Genomic DNA, 18,741 nt, shown 5'->3' on the forward strand with positions numbered 1-18,741 from the left:
TGCTTCAGCTATGCACCAAGGGGCTTCCCCAGAAATAATGATGTATTGATAAATTAGAGTAAAATTCTTTAGGCATGTATTAATATATACTCTGGAGAGACTAAAGATAATTTTATATGTAATATTTATTTGTTTATTTATCGATATATTTACTTTTTTCAGGCAAGACAACCATAAGTTTTGCCTTGGAGGAATACCTCGTCTCCCGTGGTATTCCCTCCTACTGTCTTGATGGAGACAACATGCGTCATGGCCTCAACAAGAACTTGGGCTTCTCAGATGAAGATCGTGAAGAAAATATTAGACGTGTATCAGAAGTAGCTAAACTTTTTGCAGATTCCGGTGTGGTAGCTCTGTGCTCCTTTGTTTCGCCTTTTGCCAAGGTTAGGATTATTAACTATATCCAGCCTTGGATATAAGGTTTGGGCCTGTCTAGGCCCAGGTTAAATAAAAAAGCAGGCTATGGGTGGAATGAAAATGAAGTACAGTAAATGAAGACCACAATAGGAAGGAAGTGATGAAAGCTTTAAGGAGGGGTTATTTGATGTACAATATATATATTAGAACCCATTTCAATTATGCAGTCAAGTTTTGGTTTCTAAACTATAGAATTTACATAAATTCACTTGAAGTTATCACAAAAGTAAATCCTAGAATTATTAACCACTTTTATGCAAAAACATTAAAAAAAAGCTTAATTTACATTTTCTAAAAAACAAAAAGTAAGGGATGACATAATTGAAGTACACAAGGTTAGGTGAGAAAATCTATTGGAGCAGTGAGGAAACTCAAACCAGCAATCAAGGTACTCCCACCTGTGCACCTTACCGCTGTACCATCCCTTTGTTTAAGTTATAGAACCTGGGATTCTACTGAATTCACAGGAAGTCTTATGTAGCCAACCCAATAACCTGTGAATTCAGTGGAATCCCAGGTTGTATAACTTTTACCAAATCGTGGTACAAGGGTAAGGTACGCAAACGATTTTCTCATTGCTATATACAGTATCACGTTAATGTGATTTCTTTGTGTACAAGGGTGGGTGTTGCACAAAGGAAGTGATTGGACAAAGGATAGGTGTCATTCAAGAGGAGGAGTTTATAAATGGATGGAATGACATAGCAAAGAGGATAGCAATTAGGTATTAGATATATCAACACTAAATAGAATACAAAACAATGGACACAAATTGGATAAATTTCAATTCAGAAAAGACCTGGGTACTGTAACTCCAAATTTTGAAATAAGATTGTTGATTTGTGAAACAGATTACCAAGTACTATAATAGATGTGGGATTGCTAGATTATTTCAAACATACTTTTCAAATTTGTATGAATAAGTTTGGTTTGGTATACATAGGATTTGCCTCGCATGGGCCAATAGGCTTTCTCAGTTTCTGCTATTATTATGTTCTTATAAAGAGTAATTATAATGTGTTGTGTTGTACTGTATTTTTAAAAATACTTTATGTAAATAAATGCATTATCTCAATCCCATTTCCCACTTTCATGGTATGGGAAGAATTGGCTTATAAAAAATGGTGGTTATGGATATTAAATGTTTATAAATTTTAAACCTCGCTCATCGATTCATTATCGCTTATAATGCATTACAATATACCAATAGTACGGTACAATAATAGCATGACAAAAAAGTACACTCCAGAAGTCATCCATAGCAGCAGCACCTCACCACTTCATTAGTCCAAGTGTACAATGTTTTTCATGGGTTGTCATGTAGATTTTATTTATATACAGTATGTTTATTCCCTTACAAATCGTTTCCATCCAGTCTTTTCCTTTGCCTTATGCTGTGCTTTATCCACTCGTAATCACACAATATCTTACCATGTCCATCCTTCTCCTTCTCAGTTGTCTTCTCCTCCTCCTACCTTACCTTTTCAAAATTGTTCCAAATATAGTTATTGTCTGCACACTTATGGTTTCCAGGATCGTGAACAAGCGAAAAAGATACATGAAGAATCGGGCTTACCTTTCTTTGAAGTGTTCGTAGACACTCCGCTTGAAGTGTGTGAAGAGCGAGATGTAAAAGGACTGTACAAGAAGGCACGTGCTGGTATTATTAAAGGTAAATAACCTACTAAATTTGTATGTATTTTAATGCCTTTACATTTTGTAATATTTCTTTTGAATATTTTTCTTGCCTCATTTGTTTTATTCCCATAACATCTTACAGATCGTCATCATTTATTTGTTTAAACAATGAATAACACAAGAGAAGTGTTTAGACAGAATGGTTAAACATATGTATATATTTATCTAACATATCTAATTTTGGATATTTATATTTTATCTTTTCAAGCATTTGACTAATGGAATTTTTATGTAAAGTGTATTGCAATAAATATATTTTATATTGTACTGTACTTTTGTAGGTTTTACTGGCATTGACTCGCAGTATGAGAAACCTGAAGCTCCCAACGTAGTCCTAAAGACGCACCATTGTTCAGTTGATGAGTGTGTTCAGCAAGTTTTGGATACACTTGAGGAATGGGTGAGTCATGCTTTAATTGCCTTAAGACTAACAAAAGAGGGAGATGATTTTTCTTTTGCAGGAAGGTTACTGCTACAAAAATAATGATGATATTGTATTGTCCTGTATATCAGGACAATACATTTTGATAATATAGTATGGGAAATGTGATTTAGTATAGAATTTTTAACCATGCGATATAGTAATGCTACTAACCACTATGCGATTTAGTAATTCCTCTAACCACCATGTGATCTAGTACATGCTTCTAACCAACCATGTGATCTAGTAATGCTTCTAACTACCATATGATTAGTCTGTATTTCTAACTGCAATACGAGATAGTACAATATTTGTAACTACCTTGTGAGCTCGTGTAATGTTTGTAATTGTTTGTTATTACCGTGTGAGCTAGTACAATGTAACTACCATGTGAGCTAGTACAATGTTTGTAACTACCATGTGAGCTAGTACAATGTAACTACCATGTGAGCTAGTACAATGTAACTACCATGTGAGCTAGTACAATGAAACTACCATGTGAGCTAGTACAATGTAACTACCATGTGAGCTAGTACAATGTTTGTAACTACCATGTGAGCTAGTACAATGTTTGTAACTACCATGTGAGCTAGTACAATGTTTGTAACTACCATGTGAGCTAGTACAATGTTTGTAACTACCATGTGAGCTAGTACAATGTTTGTAACTACCATGTGAGCTAGTACAATGTTTGTAACTACCATGTGAGCTAGTACAATGTAACTACCATGTGAGCTAGTACAATGTAACTACCATGTGAGCTAGTACAATGTTTGTAACTACCATGTGAGCTAGTACAATGTTTGTAACTACCATGTGAGCTAGTACAATGTTTGTAACTACCATGTGAGCTAGTACAATGTAACTACCATGTGAGCTAGTACAATGTTTGTAACTACCATGTGAGCTAGTACAATGTAACTACCATGTGAGCTAGTACAATGTAACTACCATGTGAGCTAGTACAATGTAACTACCATGTGAGCTAGTACAATGTTTGTAACTACCATGTGAGCTAGTACAATGTTTGTAACTACCATGTGAGCTAGTACAATGTTTGTAACTACCATGTGAGCTAGTACAATGTTTGTAACTACCATGTGAGCTAGTACAATGTTTGTAACTACCATGTGAGCTAGTACAATGTTTGTAACTACCATGTGAGCTAGTACAATGTTTGTAACTACCATGTGAGCTAGTACAATGTTTGTAACTACCATGTGAGCTAGTACAATGTTTGTAACTACCATGTGAGCTAGTACAATGTTTGTAACTACCATGTGAGCTAGTACAATGTTTGTAACTACCATGTGAGCTAGTACAATGTTTGTAACTACCATGTGAGCTAGTACAATGTTTGTAACTACCATGTGAGCTAGTACAATGTTTGTAACTACCATGTGAGCTAGTACAATGTTTGTAACTACCATGTGAGCTAGTACAATGTTTGCAACTACCATGTGAGCTAGTACAATGTTTGTAACTACCATGTGAGCTAGTACAATGTTTGTAACTACCATGTGAGCTAGTACAATGTTTGTAACTACCATGTGAGCTAGTACAATGTTTGTAACTACCATGTGAGCTAGTACAATGTTTGTAACTACCATGTGAGCTAGTACAATGTTTGTAACTACCATGTGAGCTAGTACAATGTTTGTAACTACCATGTGAGCTAGTACAATGTTTGTAACTACCATGTGAGCTAGTACAATGTTTGTAACTACCATGTGAGCTAGTACAATGTTTGTAACTACCATGTGAGCTAGTACAATGTTTGTAACTACCATGTGAGCTAGTACAATGTTTGTAACTACCATGTGATGTAGTACAATGTTTGTAACTACCATGTGATGTAGTACAATGTTTGTAACTACCATGTGATGTAGTACAATGTTTGTAACTACCATGTGATGTAGTACAATAGTACTGTTGTATTGATGCAAACCACTTGTGTTCTACATTCAAGTTTTATTTAACTCCATATTGGAAATAATATCAAATCAAATGTAACAATTTAGAGGAAATAAGTTATTTTAATAATGAAATGCTTACATGTTTCATAGAAACAGACAATATATTACTATAAATGTCCATCCCTCCTAGAAAATGTACACTTAACACTATACAAACACAGCAGATAACTTTCAAATAACTACTACTTTGTGTAGTAGTCAAATCCTTCATTCTCACCCCATTGCCAGGGATTAGAGAGAGCAGATTCCTGTGATCACACTCTACATGTTGCTTCATGGGAGAGTTATCGGGCTCGTGTGGGTACAGTGCCACATCATGGAAAGATACTGTGAGTTGGTGTTATCCCGGGCAGGGTCAAGCTCCTTGCCAGATACTTGGATATATACAAACAGAAGGGAAGGCACCATCTCTAACTAAAGGGATCTGAGCCAAAAATATCCCCAGAAAGAGAAGGAAAGAAAGGACACAAGGGCTCAACTGCCTCTGATGTCGAAGTGGATGGGGCAATTCCTGGAGGAGACTGAGTTACACCTCTATGTGAAAAGCAGCTCAGGCTTCAAAACCTAGAAACACCACTGAGCCCAGAGTGTAGGCTAGGCTAGACTGGCCTAGGCCAGGCCAGCTCAGCTCAGCTCAACTCAGCTCAGCTCAACTCAACTCAAGAAAGGGGAGGGCCAGAAGTTCAACCTTAGCAGGGTTGGGAGGAAATAAAAGTTGGGTCTGGCAAAAGCAATACGGACAAAGAATAAAAAAGTAGGGAAATTAACACTTGCCACTCTTGAACCCTGAAAAATAAGGACTAACTCTGGAGCAACTACTCAGACACAAAGCCACACAGCCAAATTGTCAAACAAACCTGAAGCAGTAGCATGCCATCTGTTGAACTTCATCACTATAAAAACAAAGAAAACAAAAAGACAAGCGGCTGAAGCTAAAACTGTGAAATAGCGAATCCAAGCATTTCATGTCTCGGGGCAGAGGTTAATGCCCAACAAATGTGTTATTCAGAAGCCGAAAAAAGACCAGCCATATGTAACAATGCCGACAAGCAACCCTGAAACTTGCACTTTGTGAGTGCGGTCTTGACAGGTCGATCTATCACAAGCTGCATTGCTAACCATTGCACTGCATTTCAAATCTGGTAGCTCTGTGCATGTGCACTAGAGAGGGGGGAGTTTTGTACCCTGTTTTGAAAGAGGTACTGTACTAGAGTACTGTACTTCTGAGGCAATGTGGAAAATGTCACAGTACACAAAGTAATAACAGAACAGAGGACAAGAAGAAAGTTAGTGAATCCTAAAAGATTAACCCTCAAACCACGAGGGGTCCAAATGGCTTCAACACCCACAGGTGCAACAAAAAAAAAAATCCAAAAAATTCTTTCGTCTTATAAAAGTGTTCATTTGAGTTCCCTGATCACGGAAAAAAATAACAAAAAAATAGTAGGTGGCATATTTTAGCCGCAATAGGGTAGGGAAGTCTGACAAAAAGGGGGCATTGGCAGAACCTTCGCCAGATGAGGTCTACTCCGTCCGAGCTGTCAGGCGGCAGTTGCCACAAATATATCATTACCTAATTATTTCAATACCTTTGATTGATTTTTTCTTTGTTTTTTGCATTAATATTATTCAATACTGTGTATTGTGATGTAGTTATATAATAAAATGTGTGAACCATCGCTGTACTCAAAATTATGGTGTGCATATTAGTGATTCAATTATTATGTTCATAAAACAATAAACAAATAGTTTTGCTGTTATTACACTATATACACAGGTTATATATAATAAAAATATAATATAAAATATAATTATAATAATATTAATATAATAATATATAATAATATTTTATAATATAATATTAAAATATAATAAAATGCATTTATTCAATATACACAGACGTTATATATAAGTATTTACATGTTTTGTTCACCATAACTGTACATCTAAGCTTGTATGGTGAGTAAAGGCAATAAGACGTAGCTACTCACACAGTCAGCTGGAGGCAGCCGCCCTCAAGGCCAGACGCACTAATATTTCTCCTCCAGCAATATTGTTTGTGGTGTTATTACGCTATATACACACATTATATACTGTATAAGTATCTACCTGTTTTATTCACCATACTTGTACAAATAAGCTGGCATGGTGCCCAAAGACCATAGTGACCATCAGTAAACAACATGACAAGTTGTGCAGACGACGCTCCCTCACCAAAATGGTGACTCCCAACCTCCTACTATTGCTGTTATTACACTCTATACATATGTTATATATAAGTATCTACATTTGTGTTGACCATAGCGAACCACTAAGCTGGTATGGTGAGTGCAGTCAATAAAAGGTGGCCACACACAGTCAGAAGACAACGCCACCACCCTCCCTCCCTCCCACAGCATTACTCCTCCCTCCATGGAGCACAACGCTAAATATCACCACAATCCTGCTATTATCAGAATCCTGGTCAGTTTTGTCACAGTCAGGGGTCTTCTGTAAATACTATCATTGCTAAATAATAGCATGAACATATATATTTTGACATTTTTAGGCAATGCTGTGGTCACAAGCTGAACAGCAGTGCACAACTGGCTGACATCTCGCAGTGTTCAAACTAGAACTCGACAAGCACCTTTAAAGGATACCTGATCAACCAGGCTGTGAGCAGCTGCATCAAACAGCCTGGTTGATCAGCCCAGCAACCATGGGGACATTGATCCTCAAAATCTCCAGTAGGTTTCCCAGGTTTTCCCAACAGGTTGGCTACCAGACTCGGGACTCTTCGGGCAGATTCCACATTGTGTAATCTAGCATATTGTGGTCCATTGGTTAAGGTATGTATCTGGGCTTACCCAGGACACTGGTTCGATCCCTGTCTTACTCCAATTATTTTCTCTAATTACTGTACTATTGTATTTGTTTCATAATACAGTTACTGTACCTGCATTTGACCATTTTACTCATGTATGTGTTTGGTACTAGTAATGGTCTCTCTTTTCAGGAAATCATTCCAAAGTCTGTAACTGAAACAGTTAAGGAATTGTTTGTCCCAGACAACAAATTAACAAGTGCCAAAGAGGAGGCAGAATCACTTCCTTCTATCAGTATCACTAAGCTAGATTTACAGTGGCTTCAGGTACTCTCAGAAGGTTGGGCATCTCCCCTTGTTGGCTTTATGAGGGAGAGAGAATTCTTGCAGGTATGTTAATGGTTATAATAGAAATATGTCCGTACTGCATCACTTAATTAGACTTATAGTGGCTTCAGGTACATCATGTTTATAATGCAAAACTAGAAATATCAGTTTTCTTTATTTCTTTGCACTCTCCTCATAAAAAAAGCTGAACTACACACTACTATCTTGATCAGCACCATCTGATAAATGAAGGGAATTTGCCATAACAGAATATTTCAGGAAAAGGAAAACATAAAAACAAAATAATACTTAAGGCAGCCCATACTGTTTGACTATCTGGGTAACCCTCCTCTCACAGATGCCAAGTACACTGAAGTCACTGACAATGGCTGTACCTGACAGTGTCAGTATGAGCTCCACCCATGTTCCCATGTCTTATATGGCCAACTTTTCTTTTACAACAGGTTTGTTGTAATATATGCAATCTTCTAACTTCTCTTCTGTTGGATATCAGTTATCTTACCTAATCATCATATATTAGTGCAACTTAAATCTCTAATGTTATTTCCACTGACCACATCTTTGTGTCTATATGTAAGCTTTTTGCCATCTTCCACTCAACAGGTGGCAGTTGTGCCTTCTCCTACCTGCTGTTTGAGTCTTGAGTCACCAAATTTTGATGTTCTTTAGCTTGAGATTTGTCTGTCTGTCTGTTACTAAATTTATTTTATTTGTCTAATCTCTTCTAATCTTTCTAACTACTAATTGTTCTTTATCTTGCTGTTCAGAAAAACTTTTGTCATCTCCTTATCTTGTTTGTCATTTGTCATATACAAAAGTCATATTTTGTGGAGCTTCAGTCTACTACTAAGCCTTAGTGAAAAGCCATTTTCAGCTTTTCTGCTCTTAATCTGCTGATCCACTCTATATATATATATATATATATATATATATATATATATATATATATATATGGCATATTGAGTATTGTCCCATCCTATATATATTGAGTATTGCAGATCAACATGCACATACTCCACACACCCACAAATAGCAGTCCCCGTGGCTAAGTGGTAACACACTCGCCTGGCGTTTCGCGAGCGCTTTGGCCTGGGTTCGTATCCTGGCTGGAGAGGACTTACTTGACACCAATCCCTAACTGCAGCCTCTGTTCACACAGCAGTGAATGGGTACCTGGTTAAACAATTTGACGGGTTGTATTCCTGAGGAAATTAGGATTAATGACTTGCCTGAAATGCTGTGTGTGCTAGTGGCTGTACAAGAATGTAAGAATTCTTGTATATATTTAAAAAAAAAATAATAATTTATCTTCTGATATCTTGACACACAATGATGCTGTCTGCCCCTTAAGGACCTTCTGATCATAACTTGTTTCATATCATGTTCCTTGGCAATATCACCCTCAGTCTTTAAACCCTCTCGTTGCATGAAGCACTTTTTCTGTTTTGAATGGACCAATATTGTTATATTGGTCCATTCAGACCAATATAACATCTTGTTATATTGAATGAGACATCTTGTTATATAACAATACAGCTGTATTAAAAAAATGGTAAATTCCACAATTATTCTTCCACCAGTGGACAAACATGTCACTCGCAGACAAAGCTAATGGCACTGGGTGCCTACTGTATGAACGCAGACTAGGTCTATACACCCTACAGTAGACTGGTGTTTAAGCCAGATCAAGTAACATAAATTTCTCAAATATTGGATTTACATCAAAATATATATTTTTGGATTATTTATTTAGTTTAACAACGTTATTACGATAATAAGAGCTATAAAAAATACTTATTTTAGAACCGGTTCATTAATTTTATTATTTCGAAGCCGTAAGTCGCTGAACTGTGGCGACGAAATCGAACAAAACACGCATGGCGTTGCATGCACACGGATTAGACTCGTCCACTCTTTCTGGAGTTCTTGTGCCAATAACATGAATAATTTCTTAAATAGCAGATGTCTATCCTATTACAGTATATTTTTGGTTTTATTTAGTTTAGTTTAATTAGGATAATAAAGAGCTATTAAAACACTGGTTTTAGAAATGATTTATTAATCTGAAACTCGGTCGTGGGTCACTGAACTATGACGACACAGACGAGAGTGAGTGAAACCTTACAGGGAGGTTTACAGTACAGTATTCCCTTATCTGTCCACCCTCACTCATCTTTTTTCATCGCAGAAAATGTATACAGTATAAGAAGATTTCAAGACATTAGCTAGCTATTCACGCTTCAGCCTTTAAATTAATCTGCAAAGATACACGTGTCACATATCAGTGAACAAAAATCATGGAAACAGTCATTCACTTGTGTGGACCACTCTAGCTGGTGTTTGGTTAATATGCTTTACTTTTGTGTGGACCATTCTGGCTGGTGTTTGGTTCATATGGTTCACTTGTTGTGTGGTCCGTTTGTGTGATCCAACTTGTCATATGAAGGAATTATTAATTGTAACCTTTGATAGATTGGGAAAGTTTTCCACCAGTCTGTGAACTCTGTCCCAACATCGTAAGTAAATCCGCACATCCCCCTACTTTGGTGAACTATTGTTCGTCGTAACGGGTGAGTAAATCTGGCCTGAAAAGTGTGTGACCTAGCCAGAGATTCGTTGAATCGGGGTATGTTGAATCGAAGTTGTACTGTATCCAAATGGATGACAAGGTATAACAAGGGGGGATATTAATAAGATGTTAATTACATCAGCACCAAATAGAACACACACAAAAAAATACAAATTAAATAACTTTAGATTCAGAAAACACCCGGATATATATAGACTTGGGAATAGGGTTATTGATTACTGGATAACATAATAGATGTGGGATTGCTGAAATCCTTCAAATGAAGGCGAGACGTATATATGAATGAGTTTGGGTGGGTGTAAATAGAAGCTGCTTTGCATGGGCCACTAGGCCTCCTTTGGTTTCCCTTATTCATGTTTCCATTTTGTTGTTCCTTCAGTGGTGTTGAGGTTATTTCTGTTGATATCTAGTGGTGGTTTTGGTAGTTTTATTTTGGTGGCTGTACTTTACATGGGAAATTATTGGTGATCTTTAGGTTTCTAATTATCGCTTGGGGAGGGGGGGGGGTGTTGAAAGTTTCAGATATTTCTTTTGCATTGTAGTAAGTTGATTGGCGGTGAATTGACAATGACTCTCCACTGTTTTTCCGGCCCAAATATGTGGCAAGTTGTTTTTGAAAAGTCTTTTGTCATGGTGGGGTGTTAAAAAGTCAAATACAGCTTAAAGGTGAATGGTGTCATGGGTGGACCATATGAATTAGGGTTATGGGAACAACTTAGGTACCACATTAGAAAAGAAAGTTTCATTCAGACAATGATCAATGTTTTTTCTTTTCGTCCCTCAGAGTCAGCACTTTGGTAGCCTCTTGGACTCTGGGGTATCAAACCAATCTATCCCAATTGTGTTGCCAGTTTCTACTGATGATAAAGAGCAGCTTGATGGATGCTCGGCCATCACATTACGTTATGAAGGTCGACCAGTTGCTATTTTGAGAAAACCAGAGTTCTTTGAGCACCGCAAAGAAGAGCGTTGTGCACGCCAGTGGGGTTTGTTGTATTCAAATTTATTTACCATATGTTTAGTATAGAAATATTTCCTAATTCATAAAGCAACACAATGTAGTAATTACACTGGTACCAGACTTTTATTTAACTTAGTATTACTAACAGTTGTGATATGTTTTGTGTTCTCATAGAAATCATACTCTTCATTATAATGCAGTGTGCATTTGCTTGGGATCAGTATCACTAGCAAAATTTAAAAATGCATATATGGAAATATCATTCAGATTTACCAAGGAATATAACCTATTCATTTGGGTACTTGTATATTATGTCAAAATTTTTCAATCTTGTCAATGCATATAATCTTTAAATTTATTGCTATTCAAGGAAGTTCAAATTATTTTTTTAGTCAAATGAATTTTATTGTTTTCAAATTTTACCTACAATTTTTTTTTTTTTAAATCACACAATTTTATTTTTGTAGGGACCACTTGTGAAGATCATCCATATATCAAGATGGTTAATGAGAGCGGAGACTGGCTTTGTGGAGGAGATATTGAAGCTCTTGAGAGAATAAGGTACATTCAACAATTTTAGAAAGGAATTAAAACTTGCTATACAGTACCATGTATTAATGTAATATAACAAGTGTATATTTGTCTTTTACAATGATTTATTATTATTAATTATTTTTGTTATTTCATATTTATTATTTATTACTATTTCATTAATTATTATTATTTTGAATAGCAACAAATTATCAATGCTTATTTTGGTAATTTTACGTTTATTTATTATTCAGTGAGTCTTTTATCAGTTTATCAATTTCAATTTAAGCCACATAGTATAGTAGTCAAGTACAGTATTCTGATATTAGAGCATTCTTTTTCTTTAAATTACAAGATGTGTAGCCAACTTCCTACCACTAATAGTTATTTTCTTCAGTGACATTGACACTGGAGCATTAGAAGTTGATATTATAGGAAGTATGAGAGATGTTAAGAGGAGATGTAATATATGTATTGAAATGTTCATGAAGAGATGTGCAAGTCAGTATAGTGCAACACACAAGAGTACCGAGATGGTTTGATCGAGTGGAACACATTAAGAATGAGTTGCGAAGAGACTGAGAGATTTTATTGGTAGGAGGAGTAGAGGTAGGCTAAAAGATGCTGGGAAAACTTGTTGAATGTAAGCATCACCAGGTACTGTCTGTGACCGGTGCATGTGAAGTGGGAGAGAACAAGGATAAGTGGAAGTATTTCCTTTAGTCACAAGAATAAATGACATGTTTGTGCTCACTTTTATGATAGTCTAGGATGAGCATCAGCTTCTGTCCCTGCCATCCAGTCACCAGTGATGTCTTGCAAGGCCTCTGAACCCTCTTCTTATCACGCCTATTGCTGAAGCTATGTTTATAGTTAGTTTAAATAACTTCTTCTAGTTCATGCCACTTGCTTATTACTCATACACTGAAAATTTCCTACATTCCTACATGTTTACTTTAGCAGTTGTCTGCCCCATATCTTGTACTGTCCAGGACAGTACAAGATATCCTCATTATGTGGCAATACCATTTGCAAAGTTACTTGCCTTCATAAGGTAAAGGTTGACTGAAGCCTGGAATGTGAACAGAGGAGATTGTTTTGCACAGTGGACTCTGGGTTCTTGCTAGGGAAGCTAGAGTGCAATCCTGACTTGTTCAAGTTTGGGATCATTTACTATTTTCAGAATATGGTTTTATATTTTTCTGTTGTTAAGTGCATAAGGACTCCAGTGTAATGAGAAACTAATACTCTAAATGTTTCAATGTTATTAGTTTAGTGAATTAGCTTCTAATTATGATTATATGTAAACTAATGGTTTAATAATTAATTTATTAAACAGATGGAATGATGGTTTGGATGAGTACCGCTTAACACCTATGGAGCTCCGTGCTAAGTTCCGGCAGATGGGGGCTGATGCTGTTTTTGCTTTTCAGTTGCGTAATCCTGTACATAATGGTCATGCCCTTCTAATGCAGGTAAATATTTATATTCATTGTATACAGTATCAATATCCTTTAAATACAGTAAGTTCTCAACTTTATGATGAAATGTTTTCCTTGAGGTTCAATATCTATATAGTTCAATATCAATATCAGAATCAAACTATATATACTGCACTGTCTAAGTTTTAGTTTAGTTCATTTATTATGCACCCCATAACTATCCTCTGGGCGGTATTGGAAAGGGTTAGAGGCACATAATGGGCTCAGAGACTGAATCCCACAATTCATTTAGCTAAGCAAGTTACGGTCTTGATTAGCTAGTTACAAAATTCAATGCACATCGTCACATCAGAAATGGGCTCGAGACCGACCACAATTACAATTTCTAAATTAAACATCTGACATATTTGGAGAGCTAGTGTCACAATTGATATGTTTATCCTGCACACCGCCCCCCCATCCAGTGGGCAGCGGTGGATAGGTTACAATCACTCAGTTATTACCTACAATTAGCAAACTGGGGATATTTTGCCAAGACTTATACAACCTGGGATTCCACTGAATAAACAGGAAGTCTGGAGGCTTCTACTGAAGCCAATCCAAGTGTTACATATAACCCCCCTTGCACTCTGGTGTAGGCAAAGTAGTTAATCAAATATATGCTCCAGCTTCAAATACGCAAAGAAATCACACACCTGTAATGTGATATATATATTGAGGAGAAAATCACCAGAGACTTGTAAAACTTGAACTGGCTTCAGTAGAAGCCTCTAGACTTTGTGGATTCTGTGAAATCCCAGGATGTATAACTATTATCAAGTTGTGGTACAGAAGTAAGGTGCACAGCTGGGAGTACCCTGATCGCTGGTTCAAGTCACCTCGGTGCTCCAATTGATTTTCTCAATGTTCCATGTGTTGTACTCAACACATCCATGCAGGTGTTTTCTAGGTGTTTACCTTGTGTAAAAGAAATGTGTGGAAATGTTAGAGATTACTCTGGCAAGTACATACAGGTAGGAAAGATGTGTATAAATTAGCACAATGGTCAGTGACGTTTATGAATGTGAGCAGCAGTGAAAAGTTAGAGTATTTAGATATGAGAGAATTTTATGAGCCTATTTGTATAAAAATATAAAAAAAATTTAATTTTGTTAAACTCTAAGAACTTTCAGACACTGCATAATGTATTGGAAACCAGTAATAAGTTCAAGCACCAAGAACAAATAACTAATAGAAATTAAAATGTCACATGTTTTAGTTCTATGTAATGACTAAATTATCTATGGCAACCTTGCCATTCAAATGTGCAATCTCTTACATAGATAAGATATACAATTCGTATATTTCAGGATACACGTCGGCAGCTGTTAGAACGTGGGTATCACAATCCAGTTTTGTTGCTTCATCCACTTGGAGGTTGGACCAAGAGTGATGATGTACCACTTAAGACCAGGATTGAGCAGCATCATGCAGGTTGGTAATTACCCAAGTGTAATTACAGGATGAAACTATGCTCATGGTGTCCTGTCTTCCCAGTACTCTGTCATATGATGCTTTGAAACTGACAGTTTTAGCATCCACCACCTTGTTCCAATTATCTACCACCCTGTTTGCAAAAGAGAACGTTCTAAAAAAAAAATCAGCAGCTTTGTTTCCTTAGTTTGAGCCTTTGACCTCTTGTTTAGGGAAGATGCAGAATCCAAGAATTCATTTTGTTAATTTTGCTGATTCCTGTTATTTTTTATGTAGTGATCATATCACCTCGTTTTTCTCTATCTTCTTGCTTTTGTATGTGTTTTAACACCTTTAGCTTCTCTTCATACTTCTTGTTTTTTAGTCCCGGAAGTAATTTAGTTGCATGTCTTTGCACCTTTTTGAGTTTATAGATGTGCTTCTTGAGATATGGACACCATACAACTACTGCATATTTCAATTTTGGTCTCGCAAAGGTCGTGAACATTTTTTTTAAATATTTCAACAACCATGTATTTGACCCTTAACCACTTAACTGCACCAACTGAGTATTTTCAGTCGGTGGGAAACTGCGCCAACCAAGAAAACTATCTTTGATTTTTTCGTACCTATTCTTAATGTGCGCGAGGTTGTTTGTGTACGAAATGGACTCTTAGGACCTCCAGTGAGAGGCAGCCATCTTGGAAAAAATTCCCAGAATGCCCTAGGGCTGCTGGCTGGGTTAGTACTGAGTAAGCAACCATGGGTGGCGCACGTGCCTCTGACTCCCAGACACCTGTCCGACGCAGTGTTGAATTTCGCACTCTGTCGATGAAATTCAAACCTTATTGTTTGAAGAACATAAAGGTCATAATATTGGTGAAGCTAGGCGCAATAAGGACCTAAGACAAAGGTTGGATGCAAGTGATACAGCACCTATGAGGAGGATACAGCAAGCGTATCCAGTTGTAGCTCTGAGCGCCACCCTTGGCCACCTATGCTATCTCCAATTTATTTAGATGAATTGTTTTATGCATTCAGTGATGATGCATCTGATACAAGTAGCATAGATGAACAGTGTTAGTGGCTTCCACACTAACGCCACTAACAGTGTTAGTGGTATTTTCCATAGATATTTTCAAGAATAGCTGAATCTCTTCTTGACTGACGGACACTCTTTGAGGCTGGCTGAATCTCTTCCTGTGTGGGACCTTACAAAGCGATCTTTTCACGACTGCCTTACAAACTGATCTTTTCCTGTAATCTTTTCAAGACTACCTTAAGTTTTACAAGCTTGGCTACATACCACCTGCAGGTACTAATGCCAAAGGTGTACTTGAGTGCGTTATTTGCAAGCACACAGAACGAAGAAACAGGAAGTGAAAATCTATCTGTACCTGGTGCAACGAGAGCGAAGTCGCGCTATGTACCATGGACTACTTCGTTGATTATTTTTCACTTCCGAAGTAACATTACTGATACATGTATCACAGTTCCATGGAACATTATGAATGTTCTACTGTATACATATTGTAAAGGACACAAATATGCATCATATACGATAAAAAAAAAAAAAAAACATTGGAAATACATAGAACAAATACAAAATTGTGAGGTGAGGGAGGGAGTGGCAGCCAATGGCAGGCTAGCTGGTGTGTGGTGGTCACTCCTTGCTGCTGTTAGACTCAGCATACCAACTTAGTGGTTCCTTATGGTGAACACAAATGTAGGTACATATATATAATATATATATATATATATATATATATATATATATATATATATATATATATATATATATATATATATATATATATATATATATATATATATATATATATATATATATATATATATATATATATATATATATATATATATATATATATATATATATATATATATATATATATATATATATATATATATATATATATATATATATATATATATATATATATATATATATATATATATATATATATATATATATATATATATATATATATATATATATATATATATATATATATATATATATATATATATATATATATATATATATATATATATATATATATATATATATATATATATATATATATATATATATATATATATATATATATATGTCGTACCTAGTAGCCAGATTTCACTTTTTGGCCTACTATTCAAGGCCCGATTTGCCTAATAAGCCAAGTTTTCATGAATTAATTGTTTTTTGACTACCTAACCTACCTAACCTAACCTAACCTAACTTTTTCGGCTACCTAACCAAACCTAACCTATAAAGATAGGTTAGGTTAGGTTAGGTAGGGTTGGTTAGGTTCGGTCATATATCTACGTTAATTTTAACTCCAATAAAAGAAAATTGACCTCATACATAATGAAATGGGTAGCTTTATCATTTCATAAAAAAAAAATTAGAAAAAATATATTAATTCAGGAAAACTTGGCTTATTAGGCAAATCGGGCCTTGAATAGTAGGCCAAAAAGTGAGTTCTGGCTACTAGGTACGACATATATATATATATGTATATATATATATATATATATATATATATATATATATATATATATATATATATATATATATATATGTATATATATATATATATGTATATATATATATATATATATATATATATATATATATATATATATATATATATATATATATATATATATATATATATATATATATATGTATATATATATATATATATATATGTATATATATATATATATGTATATATATATATATATATGTATATATATATATATATGTATATATATATATATATATGTATATATATATATATATATATATATATATATATATATATATATATATATATATATATATATATATATATATATATATATATATATATATATAATATATTTTTAGTTAGTTTAATAACAGCAAAAGGAGTGTTGGGAGAAGCCCTTTAGTGAGGGAGGTGGCGACACCTGCATGACTTTGTCATGCTGGGTACGGTGGCCACTATGCTCTTTGGGCTCTATACTGGCTTAGTTGAATAGTTATGGTGAACAAAACATGTAGATACTTATATATAATGTGTGTATATACGGTAATAACACCACAAACAGTATACTTGAAGGAGGAATGTTAGTGCGTCTGGCCTTGAACCAGTGAGGGAGGGAGGGAGCACGAGTTGTGTGTGGCCACCTGTTACTGTCTGCCGTCACCATACAAGATTAGTGGTTCGCTATGGTGAACACAGATGTCGATACTTATATATATATAACGTGTATATATAGTGTAATACCAGCAAAAGGAGTGTTGGGAAAAGCCATTTTGGTGAGGGAGGAGGCATCTTCTCCTGACTTGTCATGCTGTGTAAGGGTGGCCACTATGCTTCTTGTGCACTATACCAGCATAGATGAACAGTTATGGTGAACAGAACATGTAGATACTTATATATAACATCTGTATATAGAAAATAAAAGCAAAACAGTATGGTGGGAGGAGGAATTTGGCGAGTGAAGAGTTTTTGAGGGCGGGAGTGGTGGCGAGTGGCTGGCTGGCAGATGTGGCCACTCCTCATTGCATTTTGACTCACATTATGAACTTATGGTGAACAAAACATGCAGATACTTATATATAACCTGTGTATATAATGTAATAACCAACAAAGTATTTGTTCACTGTTTTATGAACATAATAATTTAATCAATAATATGCACACAATAATTTTGAGTACAGCGATGAGTCACACATTTTATTATATAAATGTCACACTACACTATTGAATAACATTACTGCAAAAAAACTAAGAAAAAATCAATCGGAGACATTGAAATAATTAGGTAATTATATCTTTGTGGCAACCCCCCTGCCTGACAGCTTTGGTGAAGCAAAACTTCCCTGACACTTGCTGTCAGCGCCTCTTTTTTGGCCAGACTTCCCCCGCCCTATTGTGGCCAAAATATGCCACTTACGATTTTTTTATTATTTTTCCCGTGATCTGGGAACACAAATTAACAGGTTTATAAGATTTTTTTTTTTATACACCTGTGGGTGACAAAGGCCAAATAGCCCTTAGCAGCACAAGGGTTAAAAGCATTTCTGAAG

The 18,741-nt window shown here is 35.5% G+C and overlaps 1 protein-coding gene across 6 annotated transcripts in view; it reads left to right on the forward strand.

The window, feature by feature from the left end:
- Papss (PAPS synthetase) overlaps positions 1-18,741 on the forward strand; it is a 55,085-nt gene that overhangs the window by 32,362 nt on the left and 3,982 nt on the right. For all 6 annotated transcript variants that reach the window (XM_045758041.2, XM_045758042.2, XM_045758040.2 and 3 more), the window contains exons 3-10: positions 163-383; positions 1,951-2,089; positions 2,397-2,515; positions 7,511-7,708; positions 11,041-11,242; positions 11,685-11,778; positions 13,088-13,223; positions 14,540-14,663. In XM_045758041.2, coding sequence (XP_045613997.1) covers positions 163-383; positions 1,951-2,089; positions 2,397-2,515; positions 7,511-7,708; positions 11,041-11,242; positions 11,685-11,778; positions 13,088-13,223; positions 14,540-14,663 — 1,233 coding nt within the window. The remainder of the gene's footprint in view (positions 1-162; positions 384-1,950; positions 2,090-2,396; positions 2,516-7,510; positions 7,709-11,040; positions 11,243-11,684; positions 11,779-13,087; positions 13,224-14,539; positions 14,664-18,741) is intronic.

This window comes from Procambarus clarkii, chromosome 58 (genome assembly GCF_040958095.1).
Source record: "Procambarus clarkii isolate CNS0578487 chromosome 58, FALCON_Pclarkii_2.0, whole genome shotgun sequence".
NCBI lineage: Eukaryota > Metazoa > Arthropoda > Malacostraca > Decapoda > Cambaridae > Procambarus > Procambarus clarkii.